Genomic DNA, 17589 nt, shown 5'->3' on the forward strand with positions numbered 1-17589 from the left:
CAAGCGCAGCTATATAAAAGATAGGAATTTAAAATTTCTTCACTGTCATCAACTGCTGGTCAAAGAGAAACCCCCCCAGGCTAAACTGCCATAAACAAAACAGCACAATTTGCTACTTGTAGCCAAACAAATGTCACTTTCAAAGGCTGGACCGATTTGCACAACCATTTTCTACTATCTACCTTAAAGTCAGACAAAAAGAAGCCCCTCCTTGCTATTTAGGTGCCAGGATAATTAAAAGCAAACATGCTTCTCCCAAACACATTATACTTTGTACATCATCAAGTTATTTAATTTTTTTATTATGACAATTTACATGTCATATTTATAGGAAAGAAATGACAGTAGATATTATAACAAAAACATTATGAAAGAAAAAGTTACACAATTAGGCCTACAAGCTATAAAATGGCTTCAGGCCCAGCTTATACACAAAGAGTTCTGACCAGACTGTAGTGACAGACAACAATGAACATTTCATTAACAAAAATATTGGCACCAGCCTTAACATTTTTTTTTTTTTACTTCATTTACAAGGAATACAGTATTTAAACAGTTGTGTACTGCAAATCTAAAAACATCAGCTGTTATTAAACTGCAGTTAACCCCTTTGAGCACTGAGACCACCATGACTTTTGTTTTAAAGTTTTTAACGTATCATGTTTTACATGCAGGTGAAATTACTGGTGGGAAACAAAACAGTGAAAGCACCACCCAAGTTATGTGCAACAAGAATTACACTTCCAGTTTTTTCAACATATTTCCCCCCCTCCACACACACAACACATGCAGTGTGTGCACCTCAGTCCTTTCCCTTCAAAATATAGCAAGCCATGATTTCAGAGAAAGATTTAAAAATCAAGGTTTAGGACTCAAGCAAAGCAAGGGTTAAACTCTACAAAGAACGGCTAAGCGTTTGGAAATTTACCATGTTACCTCTTAAGAGTAAGATAAAACAAAAATGAGGCCATCAGTGAATTTGAGATAAACTTTAAGGAACTGTAGGTTTCTCTGCAACATTTAAACAGCACACAGAAGTAAGACAAAAACTGTATTTCATGTAAGCATATCTTAAAATTTAAGAGACCATATTGGGGAGTTTTGACCTAATTATCACAGAGTATTGGAACAACCATTCTGCTAGCAAGCAATCTGTACTAAATTTACTGGGACAGTGAATAGAGACATGAACATCAGGTATAAACACACAGAACGTGCCCATTTGACAGCCATTATACACCAAAGCATATGATAGCTGCTATGTATTATAAAGGAGAGCTGTGAAACAAGAAAGAAATTAGCAACCATTGGCATTTAAAAGAATTTAATGTCAGTTAGGGGGAAGTACCATTTTAATGAATGTACTTGTAAGAATAAGACAAGATTTCAGAGTCAATATGAGTATGAAATTAAAAGCAAAAGATTTATGATTTGATTTCCTTTTCTACCACATTAACTTTAGTAGCAGATTAATATCTATTAAGGACCTTATAGTCATCTAGCTAATAAATGGTGTGCCAGTACTAGGCCTATTACGGCTTTCAGTAGAACAGCTTTTTTCCTGTAGAATCATTTGTTAAGTCCTGAGAAAGTCAAGGTGGGGTAATCTATTTTATTGGACCAACTTCTGTTGGTGGAAAGTACACGCTTTCTGTTCTATGCGGAGCTCTTCTTCAGGTCTGGGGAAGGAAGCAGAGCGCCTGAGCTAAAAAGTTGGGACTAACTACAAACAAAAATCCCGACTTGTATTTAGCTCAGACACCCGATGAAGAGCTCTGTGTAGTTTGAAAGCTTGTACCTTCCACCAATAGAAGTTGGTCCAATAAAAGATATTACCTCACCCACCATTTCTCTCTCATATCCTGGGACCAACATGGCTACAACAATTCGTTACGACGTCCTAACAGGCTAAGCTAAATATTACAAATCAGCATAGCTGTTTGGGTCATAAGAGGAGGGATAAGCATACAGAGTGGCCTCCATCAGATTGTGCCAAAGCCAAACAGTGTTAAAATATCTAATGTATTGCTCCAAAACCCCCCACATCCACACCTACCCTATAGCACTCATTCATCTGTTGTAGGAAACCACCTTTTCTAGCATACACAGATTTTTATGCAGCTGTGGGGACAGGAATGAGGTCACGAGGGTGTCAGCCTCAATGTCTTAAAGGGGCACAGTCCATTTGAAATAGTCAGTTTTTAAGAGTGAATTACAAGTTGTTTCAACACTATGCCTTTCTGAATCCCCTTCTGCAAATGGTCGTGAGTTTGCAATCACATTTTGCTATTTTTTCTTCCTGTCCCGTACTGCCATTTGAAAGATCCATTCAAAACGACAGGGGGAAACAATTTCTGACTAGCCCTGGGAACCAGTGAGGCTCACTATACACAAAGTGCTATCCAGTGCACAAAGTAAACAAACTGGAAAAAACAGAGCAACGTTTTCCTCCTCTAATCTTGCAGCTCTAGTTAGTAACTTTTGGGGTTATTTGTAGCAATCTCAGATATATTTACAGCCACAAGTACCATTATTAAGCAATGTGTCCCCTCTGCCTGCATTTGCCTTGTCTCTACTGCTCATGAGAACAGGTACTGGGTGCAAGCAGTTACAGAGTGATAGCTCAAAACCCAGGTTGTCAGACTTTTTACAGTTGTAATTGTGTCTGGAGCCTTTACACTATATGCTCAATTGTAAAAATCTATTACCTACTTTAGAGTGTTCTACTCTTTCCTTCAGAAACTGTACATAATTTAAGTATTGTTATAAGCAATATAAATTTTTTGGAATGTACAAATAAGTTAAATTACTCTGAAGCTTTGGGCAATTATTTCAATTCCCATGCAACCTTGTTTTTTGCTGTTTGGAATTCTGTCATTCAAACAAGGAGTTATACTGATGCTATAAAAAGAGCTTAGTAAGTGACTTAATTTTCAAAAAGGGACTAATGATTTTCAGTGTCTCAATTTTTGGTTGTCCAACAGGAGACACCTCAAAGGGGCCTTATTTTCAGTGAGTGAGTATTCTGCTGTTTCTGAAAAGTCAGGCGTCTTTAACATGTCTCTGACTGGACACCCAAAAATGGAGGCATCCAAAATCATTCGTAATTTTTGAAAATTTAGGTCAATACATATTGCAAACATTAGTTCAATTAAAATTAAGGCCTCTCTCTGCTCACTTCATATTTCCTGCCTTCCAAAACAGTTAAAAGCAACATTTCACCCCAGGTGAGGGGTGAAACACAAAAGCTAAGATTGGCAGCCAGGATTTCCTAGATTGCATCAAGAATTCTAGTCCTAATCCTGCAAACCTTTATTGCTAAAAGCAGTCTTAATGACTTCCATAGACAAACCTGTGCGTAAGGACTTGCAGACCAGGACTACTTAACATGAACTGCTTTCTTTCTTCCCTCTCCATTCAGTATAGTTTTTTTTCCAGTAAAGATTTGTTTCTGTTTGAAGGATTTAATATTTATTTATATACAATTTTTTAAAGATTTTATTTACCCAATGGACTGGAAGTGTTCTTACATAAATACGCACATAGGATGCATCCTGTATATTAAAATCTATAATACAAACCTGTGAACAGTAGTCACTGCACATGTTCCACAATCACTTTTTCAAGGCTTAAAGAGTGCCATTTTGAGCCAGTTGACACATATCTTGATTAGACCATTTTTGGACTAGCATGACTGCAAAATATTATTTAATTAATGTATACAAAGGGGATTTTAAAAACCCAGGTGCCTTTATCTTGTTTACTTTTAAGAAAGCTAGTTTGTGAAACTGTGTGATTGGAAGCAAGTTTTAAAAAGTGACTGTTGGGCCAAGTCTTCATGCTGAAGAGCTTTCAATGCAAAATTAGAAATGCATGAAAACAGAGGTTTGTAATGGACACCCTGACAGTGTACTATTAGAATTATTGAACTAGTACAGCATTTGGATAGTCACATAGTTCAAATGATAAAGATACTAAGATAAATTAGAACAAATGGACTGCCATGCAAAGGTTTTTTCTTTTATGAACATATATGCTGCCTGAGGTTCTCTGAATAAGTCAGTCTCTCATGAGGTGTTCAGACACAGTGAAGACAAAACAGAAGCAAATGGAATACAAGCCAACTTCCATTAGCAGAAGAGCAACTGAGGCACCTTAATCCAAAAGGATAGTCTTAAAGACAGTGACATACCTTATAAACAAAATATAGAAAAAAGCATCACTGTTCTTCTCAAGTGCAGTTACAATGCAAAAGCCATTAGATAAAGAAAACGTGTCAATGTGTTCACGTAATTTAATGTGCACAGCTCTGAATCAACTATCAAATGCTCAAAGAGTTCATTGTTTAGTATTGATCTTCCTGTACTCATAATTAAACAAAGAGACATAAACTGTGTCTACATTTGTTTTTTAAAACCAGGAATACACTCATTTAGAAGAATCAAAGACGACAAAAACAGCCATGGTGAAGTTCTTACTATATTACGGGCTTTGTTAATGTAATCCATCACATCGATTTAGAGTGAAGTGAATTTACTGTACACTTTTGACAACAATGCTCATACAAGTGGTTTGCAAGCCAGCAAATATTACTCTTCTCTTTGTGAAATGGATTAGAAATTTCCATCCCTCATTTCATTCCCTCAACTTGTACCTTCCTCCACTCTACAATGCTGCTTAAAACCTAAACTGCACTTAATTAACTTTCTTCCCAGTCAGTTCTGCACTAAACAATGTTCAACTTAAAAATCTGCAATACCCGTATAGCAACTTTTAGTCACAACCTGATGGGCAGCTGTTTGTGTAATCAAATCCTTACATATAGGATTGATATCTGCTTATTCTTTTCCAATTGGAACTATTCTGTTAAATAACCCAAGGCAAGTCTCTATTGTGTTTCTAAAATTATTTGATCTTTTGCTTATTAACTTAAGCCACAGCTGAAGATTAGTATTCATTGTGGACATTAACATAATCCAAAAACATTGCACTTCATTCCTTACCAAGATTACAGTAGAACACAATCTGCAAATGACACTAAATCAACTGGAAGACATTTCCATAGTGTGGACTAATGAAAATATTCTTAACATCTGACTAGGGGTCACTTGTGCTCTTATCAAGAAGTGCCATTTCCCAAAGAAGATACTATACATTTCCCATCAAGCAGAAAATCTTCAAAACTGGGGATTGGGAGCATGTTGAAAATGTAGCCCTCTCTTTGAGCCAAATGTTGCAGTCTTTACTCAGATATGATTCCCATTGATATAAAAGGGAGCTTTGCCTGTGTAAGAGAGTTTCAGGCTTGGACTCTTTGGGATGACATTAACACCAGAGATGACTTTTTCTTAATCAAATAGAAGGTCAGTCTACAAAACTGACATACAGGAAGTAAAGCTCCGAGCAGTGTCAAAGTCATGTACATATTTTCAGAACTGACAGTACCTGAAAAATAACTGGATCATCTGTTCCAGTGTTCTGACTGGACTTTATGATATTGTCTGCTTTTACATCATTCCCACAATTAAGCCACAATATTTGATTTTTTTCCTCTGGTTGCATATCCAATACTTCCAACTCTTTTGTATTTTTCTTACATTGAAATTAGTTGCCCGCTACGTGTCTATAATTTAGAGTTAATGCAATAGCAAGAATGTTTGCTACAGCACTGATCAGATACTAAAAGGCTAAGTCAGAGAGCAAAAGGGTTATGGCACTGCCTAAACAAAACAGAAGTCTTGGCTGCAGAGTATTGCATATGTGAATCAGACAGTTTGCATTGCAAATATTAAAAATGCACAGTTACTAACATTGAAAAATGGGAGCCACATGTCATTGATCATTTGAAACACAAGTATATTAGAAATGTAGCAGCACTACATTGTTGCATCACCTAAGGGGGAAAAAAAAGCATATACTGTGTAGTAGCTTAAAATGCTACATAGGCTTTTAAGAACACTTTCTAAACTTCTGTGGCTTTTCGCACTACCCTGTTTAAACATCTGTTAATGAAACCTGTTAACTATCAATTGACATGGTGGAAATAATTCGTTGTTTAAAAATTCAAATGGAATAAACTCACTGGGAAAGAAAGAGTGAATTCTCATTTTCTTAAGTTACAAACCTTGCTTACCATAGCAAACGATGAGTGGGTCCTAACCTTTTGCAGCTTTGATGGTTCTAGTTTTATACGTGAGGATATATGAACTGCTAGAATTCCAATGAAATAACATTAATGCAGTCGGTTCTACAGAACTAACATGGACAGAGGGGAAAAACAAAAACAAGGACTTTCAAGGCTAGAAGGTAGGTATTTTTGGATCTAGGTTTTCTAGAGAGGTATTTAGTAAAGGCCTAATGCCAGCTTTATTACAATGAAATAGAAGTGCTTAACTACTGACTGACTCGTCAATACGACATTGAGGAGGTGGGGATGGGGGTAGGAAGGAGAATTCTCTCCTTGGTGCCAGCAGCAAATTTGGTGTATCCATTGCCGGCAATGGACATAACACCGGGGGGGGGGAAATCCAAATCTCAGCGCGAAAGGTTTAATAGATGTGACCTTATTCGATTTCAACATTTGGCAGCTATGTTTTAGCTGTGGGCTACAACATGTATAAACTTTACAGCCTGCATCTTAATTAAGAGCGAAGAGAAAACTGAGTGCTATCCAAAACAAACTTCAGCTTCACTGTCTATTATGTGCCAAATAAACTGTTAAAAAAAAATCTATATACTTGAGCTAAAGTATATGCCACTCAAAGTGATGAGATATTGTCTTGGAGTCAAGCATTTTCTCCCAGAAATACTGCCTTCTTGAAATCAGTTGGTCACATGACAACTATTAAAATGTATTTTAAGAAAATTCTAATGGCCAAAGGCCAACACTACATTCAAAACCTGCTAGTACATCCAGGCAGATAAGTAAATCAAAACAGAAACACGCAAATCCAAAACAGAAAACCTCCAAAAGGAAAACTGCTCCATTTGTTTACTTCAATTTGAAGTAGATATTAGGGGCATGAATGGACCAGTCAAGGTTTATTTGAAAATCCCTCCATCATCAGATGTGCTGTAATCCTGTGGTCAATGCAGTATGTACAAACATATTCCTTTCAAAATACCCTGATATATGGTTTAAAACTCAAATGGCCAGGCAGTTACTTTATACAGTGGTTCTGGCATCTGTAAAAGTTTACAGCACTCACATGGTATCATCCCACTTACAAACTAACTTCACACTGAGATTCCCTCCCACCAGATACTGTACATTAAAGGCCATCTGATGAAATATGCACGGAAAACCTGTTTTATAAATTCATTGCTGGCACGTTTCAACCGTCAAAACTTCATTACAGTACACTTTACTGTACAAACACTTTAAAGGATGTTTATCAGGAAACTCTGCAAGTCAAAATGGATACTAGAGTTCTTGTTTATTGTACTTTCTCGGCCTCTTTATTTACCGTGGTTATCTCCAGTCTTAAATCAAGCTGCTTTCATGAAGGTGGTTACTAAAATGAGCTATGTATGTTAACCTACAACTCACAAAATGCAACAGTAGAGACATTAATTTTTAAACTTGTCTGTTAAATTGTAATCTAAGTTGTGAACATTTAAATATAATATATATCTCATATGAAAAAGCTAGAGCACAAGTGTTTCTGCACACACACCCCCATTCCCGCCTCCCACTGCCCCCTGCCCCAGTTACGTTTTGGGCCCAGACCGATTTGGAATGCTTTCATAGGCCACACATTTCAACAAATTTGTATGCTTTCAGGAAATATAAAGTCAAAAATATACAAATCTCTTGTTGTTATAAGGTTTTTGTGAATGAAATTACCCAGGACCATGGACTTGGAAGGAGAGAAAAAAATTAAGAGGGACTTTACAGCAATTTATCTTCAAAGTTCAAAACTGGTCACTTCACAGAAAGACTGCAGAACTGGTGAAATTCTTGCTTCTAAAAAGTGATACTGTAGTGGAGAGTCTTTTAGGAAAAATAAAACAGCTTTTAATAACTGGCCCGCTGGTATGAGCTACCGTGGAATAAATTAGCACAAAAATGGAAGAAAGTCTTATAACTGTTCACTGTTACAGACGTAATCAACAAGGTCAGTCACTCTCAAAAGTTCATCCTCCTCTTCCTCTGGCCCTACTACCTCCTGCCCACCCCCTGTCCCATTGGGTGCCAGGGTGGCATTGGCTGTGCTGTCTTTGGGGGCTTGAGTCTTCTCACTTGGTTTGCCAATCAAGGTCTCAATAGTTTTACCTGGGCTCTGTCCATTGGTGGAAGGCAAGTCCACTAGGCTGTAGTCCAACGGACTTCCTACTTTCCCTACATTATCAAAGTCATCTTCATCATCACTTTCTATCCGGTAGCAGGGCTTCTTGGTGCTGTCATGAGGAGCATGAGGTGCTGATGGCTTATTTGCAGGTGCAGGCTTTTCTGCATCTTTGTTCGCATTGTCGCAGTTATCTTCATCATCTGTTTCAATTCGATTCAGCCGTTTGCGGACAGGTCTCCCCTCCTCTGGTTCATCCCCATCCTCTTCTCCTTCTGAGTATTCATCTGTGCTTCGGCTACGTTTTCGAATAGACTGCTTTGATTCCTTTGCTGGTTCATCATCTTCAGAGTTCTTGGACATGTAGCTCTCTGGAATGAGGAACAGACTTAAAGCCGTTAGCAAAATCTGACGGCAGGCAAAACATTTACAATTGCTCTTTATATTGTCCCTTTTATCCCTCTCTTCTGAAATGTCAATCCTTTCTGTCTTGCACCCTGCCGCCCCTCCCCTCTCACACCAATTCTGAAACTTTGTTAGCGTACTCACACATAAAATAAAAGAAACAGAAACTGCCATATTAGATCAGGCTAGTGGCCCATCTTGCTTGGTATCTTGTTTCTGACACTGACAGCTTGAGGGGACGGTGTAATCCCACATAATGGATAATTATGTAACAATATGCATTCAGGGGAGTTGTGGAGAAAGTTTATTCCTAATCCCTTAACACCCACTTTACACTCTTCCAGACACTGAGAGCCCAAATTATGGCCATAAGCCTTCCCAAAGAGAATTGTAGGACTCCTTTCAAAGCTCATCAACACTGCCTTAAATTTCAGCTGGAGGGTTTGCTACTATATAATGTAATGTCTTTTCCCTGTATAGGGAGAGTATGCTATAGCCCCTCAGCACTTGTAGCTTCTGCTAGTCTGGGGAAGAAGAGGCTGGGACAGAAAATCAAACACCAAGCAGTTTGACTCATTGGGCCATCTTGAACTACCCAGAATGCGTGTACACGGCCATCTGAAAGTATGTCTGTTGCACAGGAAGTTTACAACAGGCAAGTCTTTCACACAGCTAAGCAGTCTCTCACACAGTTCCACAATAAATCTTCCAGGTAATTATATATCCAGTGACACTGTTACACACTGTACTTTGATATGCCTGGGGAGAATACCAATGGTATCGCTGTGCTGTTTTTACTGCACAAAAAGCCTGTAACAAATGTAATACTATGCAAATTATTTCACAGAACAAATACTATTATTTAACCATTGGCAAGCCAAAAGTCTAGGAGTCAAAGGACTGAAGTTCCCAGTGAGGCTATTGTATTATATAGCAGATTCTTGGCAGAGATGTTCTCTCTACAACCAATTTACGGGAAGAGAATGCAAATTACATTTTAAGGCTCAGTTTGTAAAAGACAATAAGCTTGTATAATACAGTCAAGCTCCTTTGATCCTGAAGGATCCTTCAGCACTTTATAAATTTAGGCCAACACTTGCCAAAATATCTTCTAATTATGGATGCCCAACTTGACACACAGTGCCTGCGCTTTGAAACATAAGAACAGCCATAGTGGGTCAGACCAAAGGTCCATCTAGCCCAGAATCATGTCTTCCGACAGTGGCCAATGCCAAGTGCCCCAGAAGAAATGAGCAGAACAGGTAATCATCAAGTAATCCAGTTCCCTGTCGCCCATTCCCAGCTTCCCATTCACACCATTCCCGCCCATCCTGGCTAACAGTCACTGATGTACCTATCCTCCATGAATTTATCTAGTTCTTTTTTGAACCCTGTTGTTATAGTCTTGGCTTTCACAAAATCCTCTGGCAACGAGTTCCACAAGTTGACTGTGCATTGTGTGAAAAAATACTTCCTTCTGTTTTAAACCTACTGCCTATTAATTTCATTTAGTGATCCCTAGTTCTAGTGTTATGAGAAGGCGTAAACAGCACTTCCATTTTACTTACTCTACACCAGTCATGATTTTATAGACGTCTATCATATCTCCTCTTAGTTGTCTCTTTTCTAAGCTCAAAAGTCCAAGTCTTAATCTCTCCTCATACGGAAGCCGTTCCATACCCCTAACCATTTTTATTGCCCTTTTCTGAACCTTTTCCAATTCCAATATATCTTTTTTGAGATGGGGAGACCATATCTGCACACAGTATTCAAGATGTGGGTGTACCATGGATTTATATAGAGGCAATATAATATTTTCTGTCTTATTGTCTATCCCTTTCTTAATGACTCCCAACATTCGGTTCGCTTTTTTGACTGCCACTGCTATTGAGCGGATGTTTTCAGAGAACTATCAATAATTACTCCCAGATCTCTTTCTTGGGTGGTAACAGCTAATTTAGACCCCATCATTTTATATGTATAGTTAGGATTATGTTTTTCCATGTGCACTACTTTGCATTTATCAACATTGAATTTCATCTGCCATTTTGTAGCCCAGTCACCCAGTTTTGTGAGATCCTTTTGTAGCTCTTCACGGTCTGCTTTGGACTTAACTATCTTGAGTAGTTTTGTATCTTATGCAGATTTTGCCACCTCACTGTTTACCCCTCATGGAGTGCACTGTCAGCGTGGGGGCAGGTATTTTCTCCAGACATGGAGATGTAATCCGTGACAAAATTCTTTCAGAAGAGACTGGGAGCGCCTTCATTCTGTCTGCTACTGTAATGAATAGTTGAGTAGATTTCCAAAATGGCTTTGTTCGATATAGAAGGCTAACACCTGGCGAACATCCAAAGAGCGAAGTTTCTGTTCCTGGCTGTTTGCGTGTGGCTTAGGGTAAAAGACTGGAAGAAAAATATTCTGATTAACATGAAACTGGGAGATGACCTTCGGGAGGAAGGCAGGGTGCAGCCGAAGCTGAACCTTGTCCTTATAGAAGACTGTGTAAGGAGGCTCAGATGTTAGGGCCTTAAGCTAGGATACCCTCCTGGTAGATGTTATTGCCAACAGAAACACTACCTTCGATGATACATAAGAGCAAGGAGCATGTCGCGAGTGGTTCAAAGGGGGGCCTCATTAGTCTGGAAAGAACCAGGTTAAGGTCCCAGGGTGGGATCGGTTGTCGTACTTAAGTGTTTAAGAAAGCATCCAAATATTGGGTTGGCAAAGACCGACTAGCCCGCCACGCCTGGGTGAAACGCAGCAATGGCAGGCAAGTGGACTTTTATTGATGAAATAGAAAGCCCTTGCTGCTTCAGGTGCAGAAGGCAGTCCAAGATAAGAGGTATTGTTGAGTGTGTAGGAGACGTGTTTCTGCGCTGACCAAATTGTGAATCTCTTCCATTTGGCTAGGTAGGTGGCCCTAGTGGATGGTTTCTTACTGCCAAGGAGGACTTCCCTAACTGGAACACGGCAAGCAAACTCCATTGGGTTTAGCCATAGAGCTTCCAAGCCATGAGATGGAGAGATTCGAGGTTGGGGTGCTGAAGACGGCCATGGTCCTGAGTTATCAGGTCCAGGAGCAGCGGTACAGTGATCGGAGTTTCCACTGACAGCTCTAGAAGAGACACATACCAGTGCTGATGGGGCCAGGCTGGAGCTATCAATATTACCAAGGCTTCTTCCCTCCGAATCTTGATTAGCACCTTGTGAACGAGTGGAATGGGTGGAAATGTATAAAGGAAGTGATCCTTCCAAGGAAGAAGGAATGTGACCGTGATAGAGCCCAGGGCGTGACTCAGGAAGAAGCAGACACTTCGTAGTGTGTCCTGTCACGAACAGGTCTATCTAGGGAAATTCCCCACTGTTGGAAGATGGTGTTCATGACACTGGGTGGATGGACGACTCGTGGTTGTGAAAGGACCTGCTGAGATAGTCTGCCAACTCGTTTTAAACTCCGGGAAGATAAGGTGCCTCCAAGTGTATTGAGTGGGCTATGCAGAAGTCCCACAGTTTGAGGGACTGTTCCTGGCACAAGGGAGATGAGCATGCTCCCTCCTGTCTGTTAATATAAAATATTGCTGTCTGTCTGTCATGATTGATGACATCTCCCCTCCAAGTGAGCTTGGAAGGTCTGGCATGCCAGACGGACTGCCCTCAGCTCCCTGACGTTGATGTGAAGTAAGAGCTTCGCGTGGGATCAGAGGCTTGAAGTCCTGAGCTCCCCCAGATGCGCTCCACACCCCATCCCTGACATGTCTGTGACCAGGGAAAGAGATGGTTGAGGTCTGCAGAAGGGAATGCCCGCACACACAGCTTGCGGGTTGAACCACCACAGAAGAGACTCAAGAACTGGTTGGGAAGGAGTGACTACCTTGTCTAGACTGTCCCCGTTTGGTCAATAAACCTAGGTTAGCAACGCCTGAAGGGGTTGGAGCCTCAGTCTGGCATGCTGCACTACATAAGTACAGGCGGCCACGTGGCTGAGGAGCTTCAGGCAATTCCTTGCCGTAGTGGTAGGGAATTGTCTGAGACCTTGTATGATGTCACAAAGGGTCTGAAACCGTGACTCTGGTAGAGATGCTCTGGCCTGTCTTGAGTCCAACACTGCCCCTATGAATTCTATCCTCTGAACAGGGGACAGGGTTGACTTCTGCATGTTCAGTAGAAGGCCAAGGTCATTGAATGTTGCTCTTATCAGGCTTACATGTGCCTCCACTTGTGTTTTGGAGTGGTCCTGGATCAGCCGGTTGTCGAGGTATGGAAACGCCTGCACCTGGCACTTCCGCAAAAAAAGTGGCCATAACTGCCAAGCACTTGGTGAACACCCAAGGTGCTGCTGACAAGCCAAAGGCAAGGACCGGGAGCTGAACAGGAGAGAATATCCCAGTTCTACCATGCTACTCCTGGGGGAATTCTGCACCAAAAAAATCCAAAATTCTGCAAATTTTATTTGTCAAAATAATGCCATATAATCACACCAGTTTCACTTATTTTGGTAATTTATTTAAACTACCGTACAGAGAAAAAAAAAATCATACTAACCATTCAGCATTTCCTAAACACATGAAAATTAAGTTACAAATACTTGGTAACCAAGACCCTGCATTCCAGTTATAATCCTGGATTTTCATTTAGATTACATGACTTTTATTTTGTTGTTTGGTGTTCTGTAAAGTAGAATGACGCTTTAAATTGCTCAGACTTTCACACAAGAAAGTCACACAGTTTTGCTAATCACGGTCCCGCATTTTTAAAAATGGGTAAGTAAAATAGATCCTGAGCTGTAATCTGACCCCCCTGTGCCTCTCTGGCAGAGGGAAAAAAAAGCGAGAAAGCCCACACAGCCCTTCCTAGCTGAGGATTCCCTTACTGTCATTTACAACAAGGCTCCTTTACCCCACCTGGCAAAGTAAAGGAGCCTTAATTGACTACAATTAACTAACAATGGGAACATTAGCAGCCTGCCAGTTTAGTTGTTACATTTCTGCTCTGCCTTAGGGACAGAGCCTGCTTCACACAGCCCTATCCCTCCAAGCCCAGGGTGCAGCAACAGCAACCAGAGGGACAGAGAGCGTCTGGTTGCTCACTCATTCCACATGCAGGCAGGCACCAACCCCACCTCCTTGACCAGCCTCCCTCCTCCCCTCCAGGGTGATCTGCGCTCTGCTGCTGGCTGCTCCCAGCAAACGTGCCCGGGCATTAAAATGAGGGGAGCAAAGAAATCTGCGCACGGTATGCATTCTGTGCCCCCCGCAGGGCACAGAATTCCCCTGGGAGTACCGTGCGGAGCACCCAGCAATCTGACGTGATCCAGGCCCACACATGGTAGAAGTGAGACAGCTGACACGAAAAGGATGGGAAGTTGGATCCGGTGTCTGAACTGGTACATCGCCCTTGGGCGCACCTTCAAAAGGCTTATTTTGAACCAGAGGACTTGCGGCTTCATAGCCTTAAGGACTCAAGAGCCACTCTCAAGTCCCTGGGCCACCATATTCCATCTGTGCAGTGGAGGCATTTTAAGCCCCAGCCCCTGCCTTGATTCTACCAAAGTCTGTTAGTAGAATCAAGGCAGGGGCTGGGGCTTAATATGCCTCCGCTGCATAGATGGAATAGGGAGGCCCAGGGACTTGAGAGTGGCTCGAGCCCTCAAATGGGAGGTTCTGGATGTCTGTTGGACCTCATACGGGAGCCCTGATGCCTGCAGCCAGGAGCTCCTCCAGATGGCCACCACTGAAGACATGGTCCAAGCGGCTGAATGGGCAACATCTAGGGCTGCCTGTAGCGGAGCCCGTGCCACAAGTTTGCCCTCCTCCACCAAGGTGGAAAACTCTGCCTCTGATTCTTCTGGCAGAAGCTCAGTGAATTCTGACACAGCCCCGCAGGAACTGAAGCTATATCTGCTAAGGATCACCTGGTGGTTTGAAATCCAAAGCTGGGGCCCCCTGGTAGAATAGACTTTCCTCCCGAAGTGGTCCAGATTCTTTGCATCTCGGGCTTTAGGTGATGGACCTTGGTGCCCTTGCCGTTCTCATTCGTTTGCCACGAGTCTGGTGGTGGGTGTGAATAAAAGTGTTCAAACCCTTAAGAGGGAACAAAATATTTCCTCTCTGTCCTTTTCACCACCAGGGGCAGGGAGACGGGGGTTTGCAGCAGCATTCTTGTGGTATCTTGTATGGTTTTAATGAGCGGCAGGGTAACTTGGGAGGGTCCTCAGGGGTCCAGGATGTCCACCATGGGGTCTGATGACTCAGAGACCTCCTCGACCTGGAGCCCCAGCTTCTGGGTCACTCTCTTCAGGAGCTGCTGGTGGACCCTACTGTCCTCGAGTCCAGGAGCTGTGGAGGTACCAGCCACTGTCTCATCTGATGATGAAGATGACGAGGTTCTACCTGGAACCAGCTCTTGCTCCTGGCCTGTGTGGTGACCAGTAGCGTGTGGGATGGCTGGTCCTGCACCAAGGGAGATGGGGGAGGTGCATGGTTTTCTGAAGCTACCAACACTGACCTCCTGGAATAGGATCCCTGGCTTTGATGAAACGCTCAGGGGGTCCAAAACAGCCATTGGGCTGGAGCTCACCATTGCACGGGCCATGGCATCGGGCGAAATTGCTGTCTCTCCCTGTCCAACCTTGAGTGTCTGCGCTCCGATCTGTGCTGGGTCCAACTGGACACAAAGGATTCCACCTCTGAATCCAATTGGGAGGTCTCACTCTGGGAGGACCATGGGAGAGCAGTGCCCACCGGTGCTGTGGAGCCATGCTGGGAGATTGGTGACCATTGCGGCTTCCCTGCTGGTCTGTTGCCAGAAGGTACCTGGGACTGGTGGACCAGATGATGGTGATGGATGTGGTACCATCACTGGCTTGCCTCGGGACGACACCAAGAGTCTTGGGGGTGCCATTTCCCTTGAGCTTGGTGCCCTGTCTTGCCTGGGCGGGGAAGGCAGTGCTGTGAAGGCGATGAGCTCTCTCTCTGCCTTAAAGATCTCTGGCGTGGTGGGCAGCTGCAAAGCCTCTCCGTGACTCTCCCGGGGAGGGGAGTCCTGAGGAGTTGGACTCCACTGACCCCTTGTTGGGGCAGGAGTCAACGGCGCCGGGCTAGGTGGTGCTGCACTTACGTGGCCCAATGCGGGTCCCACTGTGCCAGAGTCCTTCTGTCCCGGCCTCAGCGTAGGTGAGCACCCCCGATACAGCTTCTTTTTCTTGAGGGGCACCGGGGATTGGGAACGGTGCTGCACTCTGCCATGCATGGAGCCCCTGTGCAGCGAGCTCTGTTGGTGCTGAGCGTCTCTATCCCAGTCCTTTCTCGGTACCAAAGTTTCCCGTGTCGACGTCGGAGCACTGCGCACCAATGCTGAGGTGCTAGGCATCAGTTCGGCCGAAGTCGGTTCCACGTAGGGATGGAGGACGGCCTCCATCAGAAGGATCTTCAACCGTTGGTGGCTTTCTTTTTGAGTCCTGGGGCAAAATCCCCTAGAGACCTTGCAATGGTCCTTCTGATGCGATTCCCCCAGGTACTTCAAGCAGGAAGTGTGGGGGCCGCTCCTAGGCATAGGCTTGTTGTAAGCTCTGCAGCGTTTAAACCACGGGGACCGGGGCATGCCCCAGTACCGGGGGGTGGGGTAGGGAAGTGGGGGGGAGGTCCCCCAGAATAATTCCCCACTGGAATCTAGCTATATAATGACTGACTAACTACAGCTACTAGCTAACTGGTTTAACTATTTACAGAAAGACATTCTGAGGACTACTCGGGAGAAGGCTTGCCGAAGCAAGAGCAAATGAGCTTTCCAGCTAACCGTCGCAGGCAGTAAGTAGGAATTGAAATGGCGGCAGGTCGGCGGGGCCCAAAGTACGGCACCATGGAGGCGCAACTCCAGGTGCCTGAGCCGACCCAACAGGTACTGCTAGGGGGAAAACCTTCCGCACACACCTAAAAAACGCGCACACACCTAATTGGAATCAACATGAGCAAGTACTCGAAGAAGAACCAATCTTGCCAAACAAACCTAATTTCCTTCATTGATATGGTTACTGGCCTAACGGATACAGGGAAGCAGAAAACATGGTATAATCTTGATTTTAGAAAGGCTTTTGTCCCACAGTTCCACATGACATTCTCATAACCAAACGACGGAAATGTGTTCTAGATGAAATCACTGTAAAAGTGGGTGTACCACAGCGTGAAAGCCTGTACTCTATGTGTAGTTATCAATGGTTTACTGTCAGACTGGGAGGATGTATCTAATGGGGTCCAATGGGTCAGTCCTGGGTCTGGTATTATTCAATATTTTCATTAATGACTGCAATAATTAAATGGAGAGCATGTTTATTAAATTTGCAAAAGACCTCAAGCTAGGAGGGGTTGCAAGCACTTTGGATGACAGGACTAAAAACTTAAAACAACCTTGACAAATTAGAAAAATTACTCTGAAATCAACCAGATAAAAATTAATAAAGACAAGTGCAAAGTACTTCACATAGCCCTGGTCTACACTGGGGGCGGGAGAGGGAAATCGATCTAATTTATGCAACTTCAGCTACGTAAATAAGGTAGCTGAAGTCAACGTACTTAGATCGACTTACCATGGTGTCTTCACCGCGGTGAGTCGACTGTTGCTGCTCCCCCGTCGACTCTGCCTGTGCCTCTCGCAGTGGCGGAGTACAGGAGTCGACGGGAGAGCGCTCAGGGGTCAATTTATCGCATCTAGACTAGACGCGATAATTGATCGCCGCTGGATCGATCGCTGCCCGCCGATCTGGCACGTAGTGAAGACATACCCTTAGAAAATAAAAACCAAACATACAACTACAAAAAGAGGAATAACTGGCTAGGTGGTAGCACTGCTGAAAAGGATCTGGGGGTTACAGAGTGGATGACAAAATGAATATATGAGT

At 42.9% G+C, this 17589-nt stretch overlaps 1 protein-coding gene across 4 annotated transcripts in view; it reads right to left on the reverse strand.

Annotated features, from left to right (window-relative positions):
• RSF1 (remodeling and spacing factor 1) overlaps positions 1-17589 on the reverse strand; it is a 123751-nt gene that overhangs the window by 5172 nt on the left and 100990 nt on the right. For 3 of the 4 annotated variants that reach the window (XM_048840515.2, XM_048840485.2, XM_048840475.2), the window contains exon 16: positions 287-8659. The exons of the other annotated variant lie outside the window; for it this stretch is intronic. In XM_048840515.2, the coding sequence (XP_048696472.2) occupies positions 8082-8659 (578 nt within the window). In that variant the 3' untranslated portion in view covers positions 287-8081. Of the gene's footprint in view, positions 1-286; positions 8660-17589 lie in introns of those variants that run through there. 4 annotated transcript variants of the gene reach the window in all.

Source organism: Caretta caretta, chromosome 1 (assembly GCF_965140235.1).
Source record: "Caretta caretta isolate rCarCar2 chromosome 1, rCarCar1.hap1, whole genome shotgun sequence".
In the NCBI taxonomy this organism is placed as follows: domain Eukaryota; kingdom Metazoa; phylum Chordata; order Testudines; family Cheloniidae; genus Caretta; species Caretta caretta.